This window comes from Pituophis catenifer, unplaced genomic scaffold (genome assembly GCF_029215685.1).
Source record: "Pituophis catenifer annectens isolate HBS135680 unplaced genomic scaffold, rPitCat1.0.hap2 SCAF_13, whole genome shotgun sequence".
NCBI classification, from domain to species: domain Eukaryota; kingdom Metazoa; phylum Chordata; class Lepidosauria; order Squamata; family Colubridae; genus Pituophis; species Pituophis catenifer.
In genome coordinates, this window is record NW_027256893.1 from 11,971,407 (window position 1) to 11,994,521 (window position 23,115).

Here is a 23,115-nt window from a genome sequence, read left to right on the forward strand (position 1 = left end):
AGAGATTTTAATCTGAACGCAATGCAATCATACGGAACTCTCCACCCCATGAAATTATGACTGCTTGTTAAATAACAAAACAATCTTCTTTTGAAGCAAGCATGAAAACATTGAAGTGCCATACTGGAACACTATTTCACCCTTCTGCAAACACCCTTCATGCTGTTACAGTTAACTTTAATAAACAGCTATAAATGATCCTGTTTATAGTCCATTTTTCAGTTTATTTATGTTCTTAAGAATGTGGGAGGGAAGTGACACTTTTAAAATAAATTGTAACATCACTGTTATTACTCGTATCACACAGTCATTTGCTCACTTACATCGACACTATATAGTATTGCATTCTCATTTTAATATATCGAGCAGAATGTTTTGAGATCAATAATTCAACTTTATTTAGTGGCCTTCAAGGATTTCAGAGAAATGAACATTGAGGAAAACCTCCTTCCCCCATTTATTCTATGAGTCCTAAATGCTTGGTGGCTGATCTGCAAATTACAGATCAGATTATTAGACACACAAGGAATTTGTCACCGGTGCAAAAGCTCTTGGGTTTGGCACGTTCTGCCTTTGTGTACGCTTGTGAATTGAACATAGAAAAGGTAAGATAGAAAGAGTATTAATACTTTTGAACTTTGGCGTTGAAGATGAATCCTGAGATTAACATGGACACTGAAGAAAACAAACCAGTGAATCATTAAACAAGTCAACCCAGAGTTCTCACTCAAGGCACAGATGACCAGTCTCAAATTATCCTACTTCGGACACATTATGTGAAGTCCCAGCTCTCTGGAGAAGGCTGTAATGCTGGGAAAAGTAGAAGGAAAGAGAATAAGAGGATGACCAGCAGCAAGTTGGATGGACTCAGTTACAGTAGCGATGGGTGCACTGTTGGAAGACGAGAAAGACTAGGTTAGGGATAAATCAACATGAAGAAAAACTATCTATGTGGTTGCTAAAAGTTGAAAATGACTTGATGGCACATAATCAAACAATCAAACCAAGTGTGTGTGTGTGTGTGTGTGTGTGTGTGTGTAAATTGGGCCATTGTGTTAAAATCATGCTATGGTTTCATTGTTTTAGCATTGAATCAACCTAGCAATTCTGGACATGGTGAATTTAGAACATGTACAGGTCTTCATAAAATCTAATTCATTTCTGCATCTTTTATTATTACAGTCGATCACAGAGTAAGTCAGTTGTTTAGACTGGATTTGCCATTTGTCCACCTATCGAGCCCTTCTCAAGGACCTGGCACAAGCAACTGTTGTTGTTTTAACAATCTTAAAGGCATTGTTACAAGATGTAAGGTATTCCAAGTAAAGCTGCCTTTTGCAATTGACCGATGGTGATTTTGTCAATGCGGCTGGTATTCAAATTCCCTCTTTGGTTTTTTTCGTGGAAGTCATTCTACTTCTACTTGCAGGGCAGGAAATTCATATATTGTCTGATATCCACATAATGCACTTATTACTTTAAAAAAAAAAAAGCCTTTAAAAGAAATTACAACTCTCTGCAAGATGCAGGCAACACCAAAAGAAACCGTGATCACAAAGAAGGTATTTATAAAAAAATATATTTCCATAAAGTAGGAAACATTACAAGTATTTTGCTTTGTTTTTTTTTCCCCTTTTCTTTTTCTGAATACAATACATTGAGATTTTTTTTTTAAAAAAAAGCTTCCAAACAGAAATAGGGAAAAAAAGTAAAATGATTTTTATATACCATTTAATTTTATTATACAGACGCTACTTCTAAATGATAAAGTTTCCATTACAAATTGAGGATGCTGACAGCTTCCATAGGTGGTTTTCTCTGAACAAGATTTTCATACAGAACTATGAATATTCTAAGGAAAAAAAGAAATAAAAGCTAAGAACATTAGCAGAAAATATATATATATACACACTGGATCCTTTTCTAGCACAGCAGAAAAACCTTATGGTATTTTGTGTGGAATTTTTAAAATTTAGAGTCATTTTTTGTTTGTTTGTTTTAATATTCACATGAACTGGTTTACTTCCAGCTGTTTGTGCTTGTATTGAACATAGTTAGTAGGTTTATGATATAAATATAAAAACATCCAAAGTTAATTTCCTCTAGGGACATACTTTTTTTTCACTCGCTAGCATTCATTTTTTTACTCCTCTACAGCTAACAATCCTTGTGTTTTGTTTTTGAAAAAGCAGGTTTCAAATAACATTCACTATATATAGAAGAAATCACTCTAAAACTTTTGTCAGTGGATGGAATACAATACTTTAGATGGTTCTACTTTTTTCCTTATACACTTCCAAAAACCCAACCTTAATAAATAAAAGCAGTAATGGACATCAATAAAATATTTATTTCAAGGATTAAACAAATAAATGCATTCTTCAGCAATAAAACCAGCTTCAGTTTCATATATGTGAGTCCATCTTCCTTCACTGATTCCTCTCCTTTTTTTTTTCCCCTTATGAAAGTCAAAAAAAAAAGGATCAATCCTTCTAGAAAACAATCCATATTGTCAGATTTCCTCCCCACAACTGTGGATTTTGAATCCTGTCCCTGGAATGGATTAAGAACATGTGAATATTTTTAAGGCTTGACACAATATTTAAAGATGTTATTGTTCGGTCTGTGGTGGTGGTTTTTTTTTTTTTGCAGCCAACAATTATCCTATGTACAACTTTGAGTCACTGAACAGTTGAGGCCAAAAGGTTTTTTTTTGTTTTGTTTTTATCAATCCTGTCTTTAAGAAGAAAAAAACAATCAGCATTGGAAAGACGACAGATATTGCTTTAAATTTTTATGTTTTTTTTTTCCTTTTTTCCCTCATGAAAACTTGGTGGGTAGTGGGGAGACTAAACCCTTTGTTCTTAATGGACTCTCAGAAGATAATCTTCTTTACCAAATGAAAAAGTCCTACAGAAGTCCATTAGGAAGCGAAAGACCTTCTCCATTCCATTACTGATTCCCGTTGCCAAAGACGATCAAAGCTCTAGAACCCATTCTTCAGAGTGGTCATGTGAATATAGAATATCCAAAGACTTCTAGACACTCTACATACTTAACGCCACACTCCACGAGACTCAGACCTCCTAACATATATTATTATTATTATTATTATTATTATTATTATTATTATTATTATTTTGAGATTTATGTACTTTTCTTTTTTTTTTTTGGTTCAACATTACAATGTAGTTGATTTTAAAAGATGACTGGTGCTAAAGTTGCCCCCTAAACAAAAAGCCACGTTAGTCATAATGAACTGTGGTGGCCCTAGAATATTACATGAGAAGTTTTAAGTCAAGACTGGGAAAAAGAAAAAAATGAACCTTTGTAATCCACTGTCAAGTTTCTTTGTCACTTTCCCCCACTGAATATAATTCCCCAAGTCTTTTAAAACGGGGTCCCCATTCACTGAGGTAGTCAAAATTTTGATCTGAGTCTGAAGTTGATGACTCTAAAGAACTTAGGGAACCAGCCACCGATCCTTTTCCCTCATAACCATATATCTGGATTGAGTCATACGGAGGAGCTGTGGGGTCATTATCAGCCTCGTGGAGTCTAACGTTGATAAATTCATCAACGTCAACTCCATTAGGGACGGGTGCCAGGCCCTGCCTGGGCATAAATTGAAGATCAGGTTTAATATCCTTACGGGGTAAAAATCCATTTATTCCGTCTGGATTCTGCAACGTCGCAATGTCGAACGCTTCGGTGTCCTCTTCGCCACCTCCTTCGTCATCGTACCGGATGATGTTTTCTCTCACGTCTTCATCGTCTTTGATAATCAGAGGCTCGTTCTTATGTCTCCTTAATGTTACGAAAAGCACCACAATGACTGCAAAGGAAATATCACAAAATGGTGAGCCCGGACAACAGTTCCTAATTACAAAGTCTGACATGTCATAATGAATGGAAGTGAGAAGAAATGAAAACATCCCGAGCCTCCATGCTGACCCCTGATTTAGGTTATAAGAGGCTCTTAGGTTAAGAACCGTGGTGGTGCAGTGGTTAGAATGCAGTAGTGCAGGCTACTTCTGCTGCCTGCTGCCTGCGTGCAATTTGGCAGTTCGAATCTCACCAGGCTCAAGGTTGACTCAGTTTTCCATCCTTCTGAGGTCGGTAAAATGAGGACCCAGATTGTTGGGGCCATTATTCTGACTCTGTAACCTTAAAAAGGTTGAAAAGGTTGTAAACCTTAGAGAGAGCTGTAAAGCACTGTGAAGTGGTATATAAGACTAAGTGCTATTGCTAAGTGCTATTATACTTCATGGTCTGGAATTTGCCTTCCTCCAATCATCCTACATCTTACATTCTAGAAAGAATGACAATTTTTCAGGCTTTCTCTTTAACTTCCCTTCATAGGACTTAGGTTTATACTTATACTTCTCTAAAACTTACTATAGTTCTTCAACCACAATTGCTGAAAACCCAAAGTCTCTATTACATAGATAAAATTGTGATGCAATCCTTACAAGAAATGTTAATATGGGTATAAGAACACCCAAAGAAATAAAACCCCCACTCTCTCTACAACTCCAAGAAATTGTAGCCCAGCTCAGGGGTCTCCAACTTGGCAATTTTAAGACTTGTGGACTTCAACTCCCATAATTCCTCAATCAGTGAAGCTTTGCTTACTGAGGAATTCTGGGAGTTGAAGTCCACAAGTCTTAAAGTTTCCAAGGTTGGAGACGCCTGGTCCAGCTCACGTATGTAATACGAAACACAGCTACATTCACTTTTTGTCATCATTCTATCCCACTGTGTCAAGTGTGGCCTTTGGCCATCAAAAAATTATAGTTTAATTATTATTAGTTATAATTATTGATTATTTCAATTATTAGTTATAATTATTTCTGTGCCACTTGGAGCTTTTGAAAGTTGATGCTTAAAATACCTGGAGCACATGAACACTTTTTAACGGTGTTCTCTTAGCATAGATTTATTTCTATCAGGATTTCATTCAATTATTTGGAGCCAAATGAGGATATTTCCTTCTCCTCCAGAAAAAAGTGAGAATTTTAGGATACAAAATGTTTTTCTTTAAAATACAGACGCACACTTGAGGGGTGTTTATGTGTACTGTGGAACTAGTATTTTACTTTCTTTAAAAATGGTTGGAGAAAGATTTATGCTTGGCTGAAATTTCTCAAAAACTTTATTCCCCTTCAGAAAGATAGACTTGGGAACTTTTTCATCGCTCTATTGCTTAAAGATAGTTGGTATCAGAAAAGGGATGATATTGTGTTTCCCCGAAAATAAGACCCTGTCTTATATTTTTTTTGAACCCTGAAATAAGTGCTTGAGCTTATTTTGGGGGAGATCTTATTATTTTGGGGTGCATGGAGCAAGATGTGACTCCTCTTGCCATCTTACCTGATTTCCAGCTCTGTCTCCCTAACCCTAACCAAAGGCAATGGTGGGGACCGGATACACATGTGTTTAAATATTTTTCTTTCTGTGGTCTTTCCTTTAGCCTGACCATTAAATATGAAAAGTCAGTGAGAGAAGAAAGGTATTCATATGTATCTTTGGTTATCTTAAAATTAAATAAATACAATAATACAATACTCTACTTGTGAGAATTTTGCTAAAATTCTCTTGTCCTTTGGAAAACAAAACAAATTTCTTTCTTAAAATGAATGAGAACATCTAGATTAAAAAAAATTTTTTTTTAGTTTGATATAATTGTATATATCATTTATACAAGAGCAGTTTGAAAAGAAAATTGAAAACTAGTGAAGACCACTGCAGATATTGGCGAAATAAATTTTGGGTGTTTCTGCTTTATTTTCACTCATTAGTAAGAATGCTTTTTAAAATAGATTTCATTCCTATTTTTAGCCAGATTTAACTTCTGAGTTTATGCTGATCCCTACATGCCCTGCTTTGAAAAAATCTACTTGAAATCTGAGAGCCAGGGAATTTATAAACTACAAGATGTGTGTTTTTAGAAAAACAAAAAATCATACACAGAGGCGAAAGAATGAAAAAGACCTGTGTTCACCTATCTGCTAAATCAGCTTTCCCCAACTTGTATTCTCTCCAGCTGTATGAATTTCAGTTCTCAAAGTTCTTAGCAATGGCTTCCCTGCTGACTGGGAAATTCTAGGATTTTAACTCTATGGCATCATTATTTTAGTTCTACAGACTCAGCTTTATTAAAAAAAAAAAACAAAAACTTCATTTATACTGAAGATGTTTGGAAAGTAGACAGAGATGAGTATTTAAGCCTGAGAGTTTGCCTGATAAATATATTTTAATGGCATGTTGACTCATTTTCAATAATGTTTTTCTTGCTTTTTATGTCACTATTTTATACTTTTTGCATCTCTCACATTGGCTTAAATTTGTATTAATTCTGTTAGGCATCTGGGGGTTGCCATTGACAGAAAAGTGGACATAATTGGAAGAAATTAAATGAATGAATGACTTGAATCAGCATATAAAAAACAGCAGGGGTTAGGTTGAATCAATCTATAGTCAGATTTCTTTCCCAGAAGTTCTTCCTGAGAAGTGTGTTTGTTTATTCATGAGATTTATATCTCTCTGATCCAGATAATCAAGGCAGCATACATTTCCTTCTGTTGGCATGTTTTTTTTTTTCTTCTTCTATCGTAATTAGCCTTTGGTATGGTAGGGATCCGAATATGATTTAGAAGAAATGCTTTGAATCTCTCACAAGTCTAACCACAGCACCCCTCATTAAGAGAGATACAAAGTTCCTTCAGGCTTGAGAGCTTGAAAAAAAGATGCGGCTGCTTTAAAGAGCCTCATTTCAAGGATTCAAGGAATGAGGTGAAATACATTTCTAAAGCTCACACAGAAACCCGGGGGAAAAAAAAGATGGTTTAGGGCAGGGGTCTCCAATCTTAGCAACTTTAAGACTTGTGGACTTCAACTCCCGGAATTCCTCAGCCAGCTTTGCTTCAATCATTTTTGAAGAGAGACCAGACCCAAGTCACCCTATGTGTTGTGGCCCCGCCCTCTGAGCCTATCTCATCGGAGGAAGAAAGCTCCGAACATGAGGAAGAGGAGTCAGCCAGGCCTCCCTCTCCAGGCCCCTCCCCTCTGGCACTGTCTCAGGTGCCGGCCGAGGGAGAGGAGATTAGCCAGGAGCCAGGTGTCTCGGATGAGAACGAAGGAGAGCTGTCATTCCTGGATGCACGCCAATGAAGGTGTGATAAACGGTTGCAGCAGTTAAGGAGGCATGCTAGGGATTAGAACTGAGTCACTGGACCACACCCCAGAGACTATATAAGAGAGGGTGGTGGCTGGTAAAACTCCGTGATGAACAAAAACGAACTTTGGCTAGCCACTTTGGCTAGTCTGAAGCTGCCGAAAGGGATATTGTTTTGCTGGACTATTTGCAATGCGTATGTAATTTATGTTATCTGTTGCAGTAAAAGCTCTTGGCAGTCAGTGATTATATTGCTGCCAAGTTTGAGATAATGACCTATGTGCGTGCCAAGTACTTTCTTAACCCTCGGCTGGCTGTGTTTGTGTGTGTGTCTGGACAGGGACAGATCACCATGATCTTCCATGGCTCAAAATGCATTTCAACGCAGATACCCATCATCCAAGTCTAACATCCTAAATCATTGCAACGTTTGTGTCTTTCCCCAGCAATATATTCATACGTACCTAAAAGCAAAATGATGCAGGCCAGAATTGCTATTAAAGCACCCATGCTGAGACCAATAGGGAGAACATAAGCTTCAGCATTGCAGGACTGGGCAATGCCGTCATTGCTGCAGCCACAGACTTTAATGGTAAGAGTACTGGTGCTACTCATTGGAGGATTCCCGCTGTCACTGATGATGATAGGTAAAAAATAAACTTCTTGTTTCTGCCGGCTGAATCCGTTGCGTTTGGTCAAAATGTTGAAAGTGTTATCTGGAAGGGATGAGATGGGCAGAATGGTAAGAGAAAAAATAGTTTTCCAGTCTTCCTAAAAGTATTAGCCTTGTGAAATATTTTAAATATTTGTTATTAACGAAAGGCAGTGCCAAAATGGTAGTGTTATAATATACGCCACCAATTTATTTTTTAATGTTCATTTACCCAATATATGGTTTTACTTACCTTGCTTGAACTCCCTTCTCCTGGTTTCTTATTGTTAAGTTGAGACATTTGCATTTGTAAGTGTTGGTTCCCACTTTAAAATAGGATAATCAAGTTCTTGGGGTCTTTTTTTAATCTTTGTGTAATGCAATCCTGTACCTCTAATTTTAATTTATAGCTTCACGGTAGCAACATGAAAATTCATTCTTTTAAACAAACATTCAATTTGAGACATCTTTTCATCAAAAAGCGAACATCTATACCTTCTTTTAGGTCAGTGGGCCCCAACATTTGAACCTTGGAGTGCCGGTGGAGTGGGGGAGAAGGGAACAGGGCTGCGTGAGTTGTGTTGCACACACATGTGCATGCATGCCAGCCCCAGTGGTGGTATTCAGCTGGTTCTATCTGGTTCAGGTGAACCGGTAGCAGCGGCGGGAAGCTCCGCACAACAGCCCACCCACCCGCCCGTCTGGACATCATCACATCCCTTTTTTGATTCTCTGCGCATGCACGGAAGGTCCTGTGCATGCACAGAGCTGGTGCGTGGACTCACATTTGCGAACCGGTAGCAAAGGCAAGTGAATACCACCCCTGGCCAGCCCACTGCTCACATAACTTGAGCTCAAGTGGTCCGGTTGTGAATCGGCCACAGCCCAGTAATGGGCCGTGGCCCAGGAGTTGGGGAACCCCTGTTTTAGTCTATGGATAAGATGTCCCATACAGGTCTTGGAGATGAGACAAATATAGAAAAGGCACAAGGGAGAAGGCAGAAATTTGTCCATGGATTTAGAATATCCGTTGTATTCCAATAAAGGAGAATATTTGTTGCTCAGAGCTGAAATGAGGATTTCTTGGTGCTCTCTAAGCTTGATTGCTTTCTTGCAGAAAACGTTACCTGAACTAGGTAACATTATCAGTGATAGTACTTAGATCAGTGATGGCTAACCTTTTCCGGACCGAGTTCCCAAAGCGCGTGTGTCCCCCGGAATGCCCAAAATGCAATGCATGTGCTGCCCCGCACATGTGCCCCTGTGTATGTGCTCCACCCCCTTTGCATGCATGCAGCCCCCCCATGCACCCTGCCCCCATGCATGTGCACAGCCCCCGCGCATGTGCCCCACCACCCCACGCATCTATGCACGGCCACCCGCATGCCCCTGCGAATGCGTGGCAGAGATAAGACCAGCTGGCCAGCGGGAAGCACATGTGCATGCGCAGCAGAGCTGAACTGGGGCAACAGCTCATGTGTCATCAAAGAGGATGCTGTGTGCCCCCTCTGGCACGTGTGCCATAAGTTCACCATCACCGACCTAGATAATGAAATGTTTGGGGAAAAAAACAACTAAGCTCAGAGAGCACCAAGGACCCTCGCCCATTGTATTCATTTGGATAAACGGGACAAGCAGTGGCTTCAGTACAAATTGTTATGTTTTCCCAAAGTGATATTACTTTTATTTTTAACAGCTTTGGGCCCAGTTGTCATCAGTAAAGCCATGGTCATTTAGCTTGTGTATTTGCTGAATTTACCGAGTCCTTTCTTTCATTTAACATGTAAAATATAGCCCGTGCTGCATATGCTCAGGTGAAGTAAATGGTGGCTTTATTTAATACCAGGTATTATGAGTATATTAAATCAAATAGCTAAGCATCCCTCAAGTAATTATTGAATTCATTTTATTCCTGAATGCATGAGATTTTTCTATTACATTAGGGAACTCTACATTATTGGCAGGCAACAGCTCGCCCACTATTTCCCACCTATTAACATCTCTGGGAGAGGCAGAAAACATTTCAAAAATGTAACATTATTTGATGTATTTCACATTAGCTCTTTATTGCTTTCCGTTGCAGAATTATAAACAGCACAATAACAAATGTTGGAATGTTCCTACTCAGAAGTCCCCATGCTTCAATTTGGTTTTCCCCCTCCCCACTTGACACAATTTTTCATTTTCTTTTAGAAGTTAATTTGCATGTACTATCCAAGTAAAGCTTGCTTAGTAACTCCCCCCCCCATAAGGACTTGTAGGTTTTGCAGAGTCGGACAGCAGAGAAGCAGAGGAACAGGAGGAGCCTGTGCCTAGTGCACGCATGCACATAGCTGCCAGAAGGCAAGAACAATTAAAACGAAAGGGACGACTCAGGAGTAAGGCCTGGAGATGATGGGCCCCTCCCATAAGGCTTAAAAGAGGAGCAAAGGCATGTGGGCACTTTGCAGGAAAGCAACGTTGTTAATTCTGTTCCCAGTCAGCATCTCTGTTTGATTCTGGACTCTGTGTGGCTTTGCCAAGTAGGTCTTTGGCAGCGTGTCAAGGGAGATAAAGGTTGGTGATTATCCCGAAGGACTTCTTCTGAAGGACTTTTTGCAACTAATTGGGACTCAGCTGTGAATGAATGCAATTCACAGCTGTTGCAATAAAAGAGGTTTTTGGGACTACTCGTGTGTTTTAATGACTCAGGAAGCCTAGGTCACAACAGATAGTTTCATTTATTAAACTGGACCAATGCAGGTAGGTAAAGAATTCAGGGGAGTTTAATGGTCAAAATTAACAAACGTTGTCATAAATTAGATTTAAAACATCAGCAAGAAGGAAGACCAAATGCAGGAGAAAGCAACACTGACAGATTCATCTATCCTTCGCTTGACATGTTGCCTTGAGGTTTACCAAGGGATTTAGGCACTTTTATTGAGTTTCTCCAACTTGAAACTTACAGGCCAACCTATCTTCCTGACTAGTAATAAAATCACTTTATCTGACTGACTTTCCCTTCCTGGCAAACACTTTAAAAATAGCACTTGAAAGCTGAGAAAACAGCAGGTGGCTCTCTGAGTTGTAGACACCAAGGCTACTGCATGAATTAGCTTGGAAACAGGTGTTCAAGAGGATAGTGGGTGACTTGCTCTCCACTCATCTTCCCAATTAACCTCCTCATCCGTCATTCTCTTGCTTTTCATGTATTTTATTTACCCGTGCCTTCCTTAACAAAGTAAAGCACTTTCCATGTGGAAATAAGTCAGTGATTAATACTGGCTCTATGTATTGTTATGTTCTTCAATATTGATTTAGACCAAACTCAGCATAATAGAAGAACCAACATACTGGGGAACGGAAATAATTGTATCCTTACTTTCTTCTTCTTCTTCTTCTTCTTCTTCTTCTTCTTCTTCTTCTTCTTCTTCTTCTTCTTCTTCTTCTTCTTCTTCTTCTTCTTCTTCTTCTTCTCCTCCTCCTCCTCCTCCTCCTCCTCCTCCTCCTCCTCCTCCTCCTCCTCCTCCTCCTCCTCCTCCTCCTCCTCCTCCTCCTCCTTTTCTTTCTCTGGTGTTCTGAAAATTGACTTTTTTTTCTCCCCAGGCCAAGAGCTACATCTGCTTTTGAGGGATATGGCAAGAGCCACACTTTTTTAAAAAATAGATAAGGTAAGGACAAAAATGAAATTGGATTTCATCCAAGTTGAATCAAACAATAAGCTGCACTTAATACTATTTATTTCCCGTGTAATAATATATATTTTTTCCCCAGGTACATTAAATCTTATAATTTGGAAAGAGAATGTGAAGGCCTTCGTAGCTTGGGATTGTACAGATAGTCCTCTATTTACAACACTTCATTTAGAAGGTCATTCAAAGTTACAACGGCACTGAAAAAAGGGTCCTAGAACTTTTTTCACATGACCGTTGCAGAATCCCCATGGTCACCTGATCAAAAATTGGATGCTTGGCAACTTATTCATATTTAGGAGGGTTGCAGTGTCCCAGGGTGATATGATCGCTTTTTGTGACCTTCTGACAAGCAACGTCAATGAGGAAGCCAGATTCGCTTAACAGCCATGTTATTAACGTAACAACTTCAGTGATTCTCTTAAAACTGTGGCAAGAAAGTCACTTAGCAACAGAAATGTAGGGCTCAATTGTGGTCGTAAATCAAGGACTACCTGTACGTAGATAGTTCAGGGAAATGGTCAAAGAAAGGTAGTCTCTGCACTTATGAAGGACTGCCTATATTCTCCTTTCTTCTCTCTGACTTGGTTACATCATCCTTAAGTTGAAGGTAAAGGTTCCCCTCTCACATATGTGCTAGTCGTTCCCGATTCTAGGGGCGGTGCTCACCATTTCAAAGCCGAAGAGCCAGCGCTGTCCGAAGATGTCTCCATGGTCATGTGGCCGGCATGACTAAATGCCAAAGGTGCACAGAACGCTGTTACCTTCCCACCAAAGGTGGTCTCTATTTTTCTACTTGCATTTTTTACCTGCTTTCAAACCGCTAGGTTGGCAGAAGCTGGGACAAGTAATAGGAGCTCACCCCATTAGGCAGCACTAGGGATTCGAACTACTGAACTGCTGATCTTTCGATCGACAAGCTCAGCACCTTAGCCACTGAGCCACCGCATCCCTACATCATCCTTAGATATATGTAAAAAGATCTTTTCTCAGTTAAAGCTGCAACTTCTCTGATTGCTTCAGCCTTTCTACTCACAATTAATTTCTTCCATTGTGGTTAATTTAGGACACCTTTTCGATGGTAGGGATGACATTTAATTCCACCCCTTTTTACAGGAATGTAATGGATGAAACAAAATGGACAGAGCTCTATCATATTTTTTGCGGAAGTCAGGTCTGTTGGAGAGAGGTCATTTGTCCTTCTTCAAAACTTGTCTATTTCAGGACTTCCATGGAAGGTCTGGTTTTCCTACCTCAAAATAAATCACAGAAGACCTTTTTATCTCTGATTTTCAGCAATGTGAGTACTTGTCCAAAAGCTCATAGACCATCCATAATTGGGATTGATGATTTTTTTTTTCAAATCTTTGAAATGATCATTCATCCCTTTGTTAGATGACCACCATGAGATCTCTTGGTTAATGAGTAGAGTACAATATTGAAAAAGAACAAGCAAGTTTGTGTGGCATATGAAGGGAAGGAAGATGTTATGCAGACTTGAGCCTATATTAGCTGACTTAAAGCAGCAGGTCAACAGAAATAAAAAAAAGTGCCTTAATGTCAGGCTACATTTAGAATAGAATAACAGAGTTGGAAGGGACCTTGGAGGTCTTCTAGTCCAACCCTCTGCCCAGGTAGGAAACCCTACACCACTTCAGACAAATGGTTATCCAACATCTTCTTAAAAACTTCCAGTGCTGGAGGCAAGTTGTTCCACTGATTAATTGTTCTAACTTGTCAGAAAATTTCTCCTTAGTTCTAAGTTGCTTCTCTCCTTGATTAGTTTCCACTCATTGCTTCTTGTCCTACCCTCAGATGCTTTGGAGAATAGCTTGACTCCTCTTCTTTGTGGCAACCCCTGAGATATTGGAACACTGCTATCGTGTCTCCCGTAGTTCTTCTTTTCATTAAACTAGACATACCCAGTTCTTGCAACCGTTCTTCATATGTTTTAACCTCCAGTCTCCTAGTCTTCTTTGATGCTCTTCTCTGCACATTTTCTAGACTCTCCACATCTTTTTTTACAACATGGCAACCAAAACTTGTAGGCTGATTTAAAAGATTAGGAGGAAGACAAACAGTCTACATGTTAAATGTCTCTAAGCCAGGCCTTTTCTGAGAGCACCTGATGTTCCTTTACTTCATGAAACTTTCTTGAATAAGTAGACATCTATAAGTTTCCCTGCTGTGCAACTTTCCAACTAGCCATCTACTTCCCCCCCCCTTTTTTCTTCTTTCCATTTTTTAAAATAACTGTTTAGAAATATCAAATCATTAACAGCATTAAAAACTGTATTATAAGTTATCTGTGCTGGCTATGTCGCCTTTGAAGGGAAAGAAAAGAATTTTTAATTGGGGACTTTTACAGCTGGAGACTTGAGAAGCTCTGGCAAAGAAGGTTTCTTTATGTTTAGATAAAAGTTAGCTAGCCAGAATTGAAAAATTGTGATGTGCAGAGTCCTTCTGTGTACTTGGTTAGAAATTGCAATATACTACTACTAAGAGGGGCATTAAATGGGATTTGAAGTGGATTTGAAAACCAGGAGTGGTTGTTTTTTTTTTTGGAATTCCATAATATTAGCCAGCAGTTGGAATATCTTTGATCTTCTGTTTGGGGCACCTTTAGCGTTGCTGTACTGATGGGCTGTATGCTAAAATAAAGCCAGGTCATGACACATACTTCAAAGTAAATCAGGAAGCCTGTAATTGCATGTCTGGCAAGAACAAAGAATGTTTATCTACAGGAAATATGCATATGTAAATCTTGTAACAATTCTGGGTAGTTAGAAAGCTGATAAAAGTAACAAAAGTTAGACAACTTGCAGGCCTCTGCTAAAAATTAGGAATACAGATGGCCTGCAACCAATTAAATGTGTACTAGATAACTCCTGTGGCATTCATTAGCCAAGGCTTAGGAACAGGGACAGCTAGAGACCAATAGAACAAATTGTAGAATTATTACTAAAATGTTTATTAGATGATATTTTTTATTATCTCACCTTGTCCTGCCTTCTCTTTTAGTGAAAATGTATAAAGCTTTCTTAATCCTTTGTTCTTGGTTCTTGGCATTTTGGCCAGGAGCCCTTTTCCTTGGAGTACTCCAATAAAAAGCAGTCAGAAAACCTGCACCTCATGTCTGGCGTCTATCATTGGCTTCAGCACCAGGCTCACACCCGAATTGGGGACAACAGTACACTTTCCCAGTTTTATCATTCCATACAATTTTGTCCTGGCCACTATCATTAAAGTGAAAGGATCCTAAGAATTACAGCCTAGCATTTTCTGTAGGTTTTTCATAGGCTGTATTCCATCTTCTTAGATCATTTCCAGTTTTTTGCCAACAAAATTTGGAATCAATATGGCAAGGCTCCAGCCTATACTATTCAGATTTAGTCGCAAAGAGAATGCAAGGCTTCTAAATAAAGATACATTTAATGGAATGGGCTGAGACATTTCCTAAATAATGTGTAACCAGAGAATTGGTCAGGTCATGGAGGTAGCTGAATAGCTAACCAAGCCAGAAAGTATGAGAAAACACTAAGACAACGTACAAACCAGTTCTGAATCCAAAAAATTAATACCTGGATCCAGAGGTGGTATTCAGCAGGTTCTGACCAGTTCTGGAGAACCAGTAGCGGAAATTTTGAGTAGTTCGGAGAACCGGTAAACACCACCTCTGACTGGCCCTGCCCCCATCTATTCTCTGCCTCCCGAGTCCCAGCTGATCAGGAGGAAATGGGGATTTTGTAGTATCCTTCCCCTGAAGTGGGATGGGAATGGACATTTTGCAATATCCTTCCCCTGGAGTGGGGAGGAAATGGAGATTTTACAGTATCCTTCCCCTGCCACGCCCACCAAGCCACACCCACCAAGCCATGCCCACAGAACTGGTAGTAAAAAAAATTGAATCCCACCACTGCCTGGGGTCTAAGGTAAAGTTCAAGTTATTTTATTATTCTAATAACAGCATATGAATTTTGTTTTCAGCACAGACCTGCTTCCAAATCACATGCATATAATGTACAAAGAATATCACGACTCAAAAGTAATTGTAGCTCCAGGGGACATTTAAACACCTTTGAGCCTTTTTACTGGCAATCTATCTGGACTCACGTTTCTTTTCAAGGAATCTGGAGCAACTAACAGCAGAAGCAAAGAGGGGAAAAAAAAGACTTAGGTTGACCAAATAGCTTAGAAAGAATCACATGCTTTAAAGCGTATAATACAAAGGTCACAGAAACCAGGCACAATACATTCTTTATGAGAAAGATTCTTAATATGAGCTTGACAAGAAAGGCCGAATCGTCCTATTCAGCCAGAAGGCTGATTAAAATAAATTATACTACTTGATGTTATCACTTTTATAAGCTGTTTTAAAGGGTAATGTTGTGGTAACCGAGCTGTAGACATGTAGACATTTTCATTAATGTAAAATAACAAATTTTCAGTAAACATCAAAAATGTATAACATATGTTCTGGAAAAACACCAAATCGATGGCCGCCATAACATTTTATATTACAAATCTTCTAGAACTACAACGCAAATGCAGAAACTGTTTTATAATTTCAGTTTGCTCATTTAGTTTGGCTTCTTCTGACGCACAGGAAACAAATATTACTACAAAGTATCCCAAATTCAGTCAAAGAATCACCTTGTCTTGGTTCACTGGAACCATTTGATCTGAAATGATGATGATGACATTGATGATTTAATAGGAGCAACATTTAAGAATCCACAATTTCCACACAGAATTTTCTGTTGAGAAGCTGGATTCTGGAATTTGATCTGGACAGGCTCAAGGTTGACTCAGCCTTCCATCCTGCTGAGGTTGGTAAAATTATGCCCACATTGTTGAGGGCAATATGCTGACATCATAAACTACCCAGAGAGTGCTGTAAAATATAAGTCTAAGTGCTATTGCTATTCTGATAGAGAATGTAATGGTTTTCTTTTTAACTTTATTTTTTGATGTTGGCATAGTTTTATGATTCACTCTGGCTTGGAGTTCATAATTTCAGCAGCTATATAAATCTAAAATAAGATAAAATAAAATTAGCTTTCAGGGACAATTAGTCAATGTCTTAGCCACCTTGAATGCCAAATGTCACCATTTCTCGCTCAGAAATATTCTTTTTTAAAAATGTAAAACAGGAAGAGAAGAAAAACAATGTGTTTTTGGCCCATCAAATGACACCGCTATTCTCCATAATGAAATATGACATGGAGATAATCAAATATTTAAAACCTTTGACACTGGATAGCTGATCCTAAACAGATAGAAAAGAATGACATGTTGAATATTTCTTTTCCACCCTTCCCACTTTAACCATCCCCTTTGGAACAAAATGAACTTTAAATAATTATCTGTTTAATTTTCAATTCTGTGCCTTTCAAAATGTCTGAACTTTAGATTCATGTAGATAATTGTCTCTAAAGCGTGCCAAAACTTTTCTCTGACATTTAGTACAAGAGAATATGATCCTTATAGGATCAGTTCTAGGCTGTATTCCTAGTACTTTTGCATTTTTTTTTCTTTTGGCTTTGACCTTTTTTTTTTGAGGAAATTTCTCAAAAGTTAGGAACTCTAACTCAGGAGTGAAATCCAGCAGGTTCTGACAGGTTCTGGAGAACTGGTAGTGGAAATTCTGAGTAGTTCTGAGACCCGGCAAATGTCACCTCTGGCTGTGCCCAGAGTGGGGTGGGAATGGAGATTTTGCAATATCCTTCCCCCAGGAGTGGGGAGGGAATGGGGATTTTGCAATATCCTTCCCCTGCCACGCCCACCAAGCCTCACCATCCCCACCAAGTCACGCTCACAGAACCAGTAGTAAAAAAAATTGGATTGCACCAGTGCTCTAACTCTAATCTATCCCTTCACTATTCTTTATTTTCTTTCTACGTTTCTCTTTTCTTTTCTTTTATATTTTATCTTATGCAGAAATTTAATAAAGTATATATATTTAGAAAAAAAACACAACATTGTGTCTCACTTATTTTGGCTGTGTCGTGCAAGGAATTTCACTAGAGAAAGCAATTATGTTTGGAAGAGTTAGCGGTAAAAGGAAACCAGGTGGTCAAAGAACATGATGGCTGGACACTATCAAAGATGACACACAAGCCAAAGCATAGAAAAACTCAAAGAAGTAGTGAAAGATCAGAAGACGTGGAGAGACCTGGTCCATAAAATCGCTAAGCATCAGACATGACTGAATGGATAACATCATCATCATTGTATGCTGGTATTAAGACCGTCAGGAATTCTGTTTTCTATATAACATTCTGGCTTAGAAGATCCTTTCATTTTCTGAGCACAGCAAGTATACAACTAGGGGCTCTCAGGCTGATCATGGTCTTTCAAAGCCTTAACCATGCACCTCTTCAAAAGATCCGGAAGTCATAATTTTTTATTATAGTAGAGAAAAATCATTAACTTCATGGAAAACAGTCAGTACTTACTCTGGTTTTCCATCCAATGGTCATAAAAATCAAAAGACGGTTATATGCTCCTATAAACTCTATTCTAATGGAACTTGACATAGTGCTGCTCTCTAGAAGTTTTAGCTTTCAAAGCATATTAACTTTTATCAGCATAGCCAATGACAAAAGATGGGCATCTTTAATAAAATACATGAAAGGGAGAAAGTTGCCCAAGCCATCCTATGTCCTTTTCCTACATCAGAACCAAAGTATTCTCTTTCCTTTTATTTGTATTTCTGTAAGGAACTCAAGGAAACACATAAAGAGACTTCCCTTTATTTTATACTAACAACACTGCAACCTTCAGATTGAAGGACCCAAGCGATCATAACAGATTCAAAGTCAATTACAGAGTTCCCTGATCAAATGGAAGTCTGAAGTAAGTATGCACCAACTCAGGAACCTCAAACTGCCCAAAGAGCTGCTGATCCAGTTCTACAGAGGAATTATTGAGTCTGTCCTCTGCACCTCTATAACTGTCTGGTTTGGTTCAGCAACCCAGCAAGACAGACACAGACTTCAGAGGATAATTAGAACTGCAGAAAAAAAAATGGCTACCAACCTGCCTTCCGTTGAGGACCTGTATACTGCACAAGTCAAAAAAAGGGCTGTGAAAATATCTACAGACCCCTCGCATCCTGGACATAAACTGTTTCGACTCCTACCCTCAAAACAACGCTATAGAGCACTGCACACCAGAACAACTAGACACAAGGACAGTTTTTTTCCCAAATGCCATCACTCTGCTAAACAAATAATTCCCTCAACACTGTCAAACTATTTACTAAGTCTACATTACTATTACTATTAATCTTCTCATCATTCCTATCACCCATCTCCTCCCACTTATAACTGTATGACTGTAAATTTGTTGCTTGTATCCTTAAGATTTACTGTATATTGACTGTTTCCTGATATGATTTGATTGCTTATTTGTTCTCTATGACTATCATTAAATGTTGTACCTTATGATTCTTGACGAATGTATCTTTTCTTTTATGTACGCTGAGAGCGTATGCACCAAGACAAATTCCTTGTGTGTCCAATCACACTTGGCCAATAAAGTATTCTATTCTATTCTATTCTATTCTATTCTATTCTATTCTATTCTATTCTATTCTATTCTATTCTATTCTATTCTATTCTATTATGTTTTCTTAGACCAAGACTGATAACGGGAGCAAAAGAGAACCATCCATTTAAATTTGACACATCGCCAGGAATAGTCATAGTAAATGTTGATCAATTGTTTCCAACTGTTTGTGATCCAAACCACCCCCCCATAAATAAAATAAAAAAACAAAATCAGTTTTATGTCAGACTGCTACTTTGATTTCTTATAACTCATTAGAAGATACTAAAGCTTTGCAAAATGTTGCTTTGGCGATTTGATTCAAAGTTCATTCAACTGAATCTTCAAATCTCCTGAACTCTGATCAATAACTCAGATAAAATTATCAAACAAAATAAAATTGAAAGCCTTTCAAATAGTTCAATCTATAAGCAACATTTTTTAATTAAAAGGTGATTATTATTATTATTATTTTTTAACTTGATTTATATTCTGCCCTTCTCCGGAGACTCAGGGCAGCTTACAATGTGTTAAGCAATAGCCTTCATACTTTTTTATATTTATACAAAGTCAGCTTATTGCCCCCACAAACTGGGTCCTCATTTAACCTACCTTAGAAAGGATGGATGACTGAGTCAACCTTGAGCCTGGTGAGATTCGAACTTACAGTAATTGCAGACAGCTGGTGTTAATCACAATGCTATCAGTCTGCTGAGCCACCAGGCCCTTCCTAATTAATTAATTGATTAATTAAAGGAAATGGCCATTTAGGCATGACATTTTTTATAAAATGACATAACAGAGGTAGCATGTTAACGAACACCTAATGTTTCTGATGATATATCAAATAAAACAATTATTTGATGTCGTGAGCTTTCTAGAGGCACTTGGCCAACCGATATCCTGGATCTTTAGATGAAGTGATAGAAAGAGAGAAGCATTCATATTATGGTTTTGGAGACAGTGTTAAAACTACCTTTATACTAAGGTATGTTTTGTGCATACTATGTAAATTGAAAATGGGCTAGAAATAATTAAGCTTTGTGAATTGAGGCAAGTAAAAGGAGAAAACAATGAATAAAATGGATGGATTAAAGAGATTACTGGAATGTCCTTAGAAAAACCCTTGTATGGGTTACAATTAAAGGTTGGTTAAACCTCAATCCATAGAATCAGTAGGAACTGGACTCAACTTGAAGGCATAAGAATAATTGGATATGAGTCAATCAGATCTTCTCATTTACTTGTTCGTGCTGTAAGGTGAGAGCTATACTTAATAATTATGGAAAGGAGAAGGAAAATATCTAGAACCATAGAAATGAATTTTTCCTTCCCTGGAGAAAAGTTATTTCTGAGTTCAATACCGGAAAAGTGTGCTTGAAAGAGAAGATTATTTCCCAGTAAAGCCCTTAGTAAAGCTTGAATTTAGTATTCTTGAGACATTTACATTGATTTAATTTGCCATTCAGCTACTGAATAAAATCCATCCAAGTCCACCCCACATAATGACCAGCTTTCTTGGCAATTCTATCTTCAGGGCTGCAAGCATCCATCTCATCATAAAAGCCACGAGAAACGGATTAAATCATTCACCAAAGAACTTCACTGTGGAGGGGGATTTTTAACGGCTCAAAGGTGACAAGGCAGGTGACTAATTTAAATGCCTTTAGATCACATGTTCCTCCTCCCAGGTTGTATAATAGCTGTATCAAAAGAATGTTTGCCAGCTTTCCAAGACTTCAAATGAAGGCTTATCTGCAGGAATATCCATTGATTTATCATCTACCGGACCCCAATGGTTAATAATAAAAAAGAAGAAGTATAGCTGGACAGGTTGAGGAGAAATTAATTCATATTCTCACCAGCAATCCACAGTTGGAGAATATTAAATACAGCAATACTCCAGAGGAAGAACAAATGATTGGCACATAGATATGAATGATATAAAACTGGCACATTTAATAGTTTCTTTTCTTTCTCCCTCTCTCTTTCTCACACAGCGCACCCCTTTTCCAAGTAAAGGTTCATTTTCTTCTACATCAGTTAGTAAATTCCGTTTTTTTTAAAAAAAGGGAAAGCAATTGCATATTATGTTTGTGTTTTCCTGTGAGTAAATATTTGCCTATGTGTTTGCAAGCACTATTCCTTAATATATGTCTTTGCTGCAATTTTTTTCCTAACATTTATTCTTCTGTGTAATTGATTTTTTTTTAAAAAAAAATACATTGATGACTAAATTTAGGAAATTATTGTGGAATATTAAGGTGGTTGATAATGAAGTTAATATTTTCTTCCCATTGAAGTTTTACAGGAATTTATGCAGTTTATACCACTATTGCTAAAGTACATCCAGAGTGATGTTCCAGATGTTTCCAAGCCAAAATCCGAATACACCCAAATGTTTTTGTATCCACAAAAAATGAATGTTGAGAAAAATGAACACAAAACCCTGGAAAGCATAAGCTCCATTAAAATGTCCATGCTTAATACAACAGAAAATCAAATGAATAAACAACGGAGACATGGGCCACAATAATCTTGTGGTTACAAAAAAAAAAAAAAAAAAAGTGAAGACAATTGTGCAGAACACAGTGGGAGGAATGGATGAAGTCCAAGGACAAATCCAATTTTTCAACAGGATGTTCCTGTGATAAAGAAAACATGTTTCCCTATAAATAAAGATCTATCTATCATCTATATCTGTCTTTCTGTCTGTCCACTCACCCACCAAAACCAATCTATCTATCTATCTATCTATCTATCTATCTATCTATCTATCTATCTATCTATCTATCTATCTAATCTTTCCTCCTCCTCCTCCTCCTCCTCCTCCTCCTCCTCCTCCTCCTCCTCCTCCTAGTATTTTCCCCCAATTGCAAGGTCTGCTTTCTTTTTGATCAACCATGTTGATCAAAAAAGAAGTATCTTTTTGAATGTATCTTTTCTTTTATGTACACTGAGAGCTTATGCACCAAGACAAATTCCTTGTGTATCCAATCACACTTGGCCAATTAAAAAAAAATAAAAATTCTAAAATTCCAATTCTTGATCCTTTCCATCGCAACAGGAACTGACTGACTAGATTGTTTCCCAGGCCTGATGATGCAGACTGAGAAAGAGGGAATGGCCCAAAGTCATGCAGCTAGCTTTCACATCTCAGGCAAGACTAGATCTCAAGTCTCCTGGTTTATAGACAGGTGCCTTAATCGCCTTGATCAAACTGGCTCACACATAGACCAAACTGGTCATACAAGTAACAAACAACAAAATAGATTAGTAAACACTTTCCTACAAAATGTTGGAAAGAATATATCAAAAACGGGTTGTGTAAAGCATGCAATGCTTCCTCCAAAAATTCAACAATGTACTAAAATGATGGGTTCTGTACTGTTCTGAGTCTTTCTGGTGTTAGCATATTAATTATGAAATGTCTTTAGGTATATTTAGTTTAAATAGATTGTAGAGAGCCTTTTTCAAAACAATCCTGGACACAGAGTTAGCAAGGGGTGCATGTGGGGACAGTCAAATTATGAAAGCAGTACCACAATAATATGATGCTGGTACTGTTCTTTAGTATGTGGGTTACTTAAGCACAGATAAAGGGTTGGATCTTGTGTTGCAACAATACAATATTGCTTTTTTAAAAAAAATTGATTTATATGCCGCCCTTCTCCGGAGACTCAGGGCGGCTTACAATGCGTTAAGCAATAGCCTTCATACTTTTGTATATTTTACAAAGTCAGCTTATTGCCCCCACAAACTGGGTCCTTAGAAAGGATGGAAGGCTGAGTCAACCTTGAGCCTGGCAAGATTCGAACTTACTAATTGCAGACAGCTGGAGTTAAATTACAATGCATTAGTCTGCTGAGTTATCCAGGCTCCTGGATTTTGTCATTTTGATCCTGCCCTTCTCTATCTGACATCCTTCTTTATCCAGATATTTGTTCTACACCAACCAACTGTACTTTTTAGACTGCCTTTTCCAATGAATTTAAGGTTGGCACTTTCAGAATTGTTTTCTGACTTGTTTTTTTACTTTATGGGTGATTGCTTTATTACTGATT

The 23,115-nt window shown here is 38.1% G+C and overlaps 1 protein-coding gene across 3 annotated transcripts in view; it reads right to left on the reverse strand.

The window, feature by feature from the left end:
* Positions 1 to 310: 310 nt before the first annotated feature.
* Positions 311 to 23,115, reverse strand: part of CDH8 (cadherin 8) — a 255,600-nt gene continuing 232,795 nt past the window's right edge. For 2 of the 3 annotated variants that reach the window (XM_070953108.1, XM_070953107.1), the window contains 2 exons: positions 7,642 to 7,893; positions 3,342 to 3,835 (listed from right to left, as the gene is read on the reverse strand). In XM_070953108.1, coding sequence (XP_070809209.1) covers positions 3,342 to 3,835; positions 7,642 to 7,893 — 746 coding nt within the window. Of the gene's footprint in view, positions 892 to 3,341; positions 3,836 to 7,641; positions 7,894 to 23,115 lie in introns of those variants that run through there. The other variant, XM_070953109.1, reaches the window with a different exon arrangement.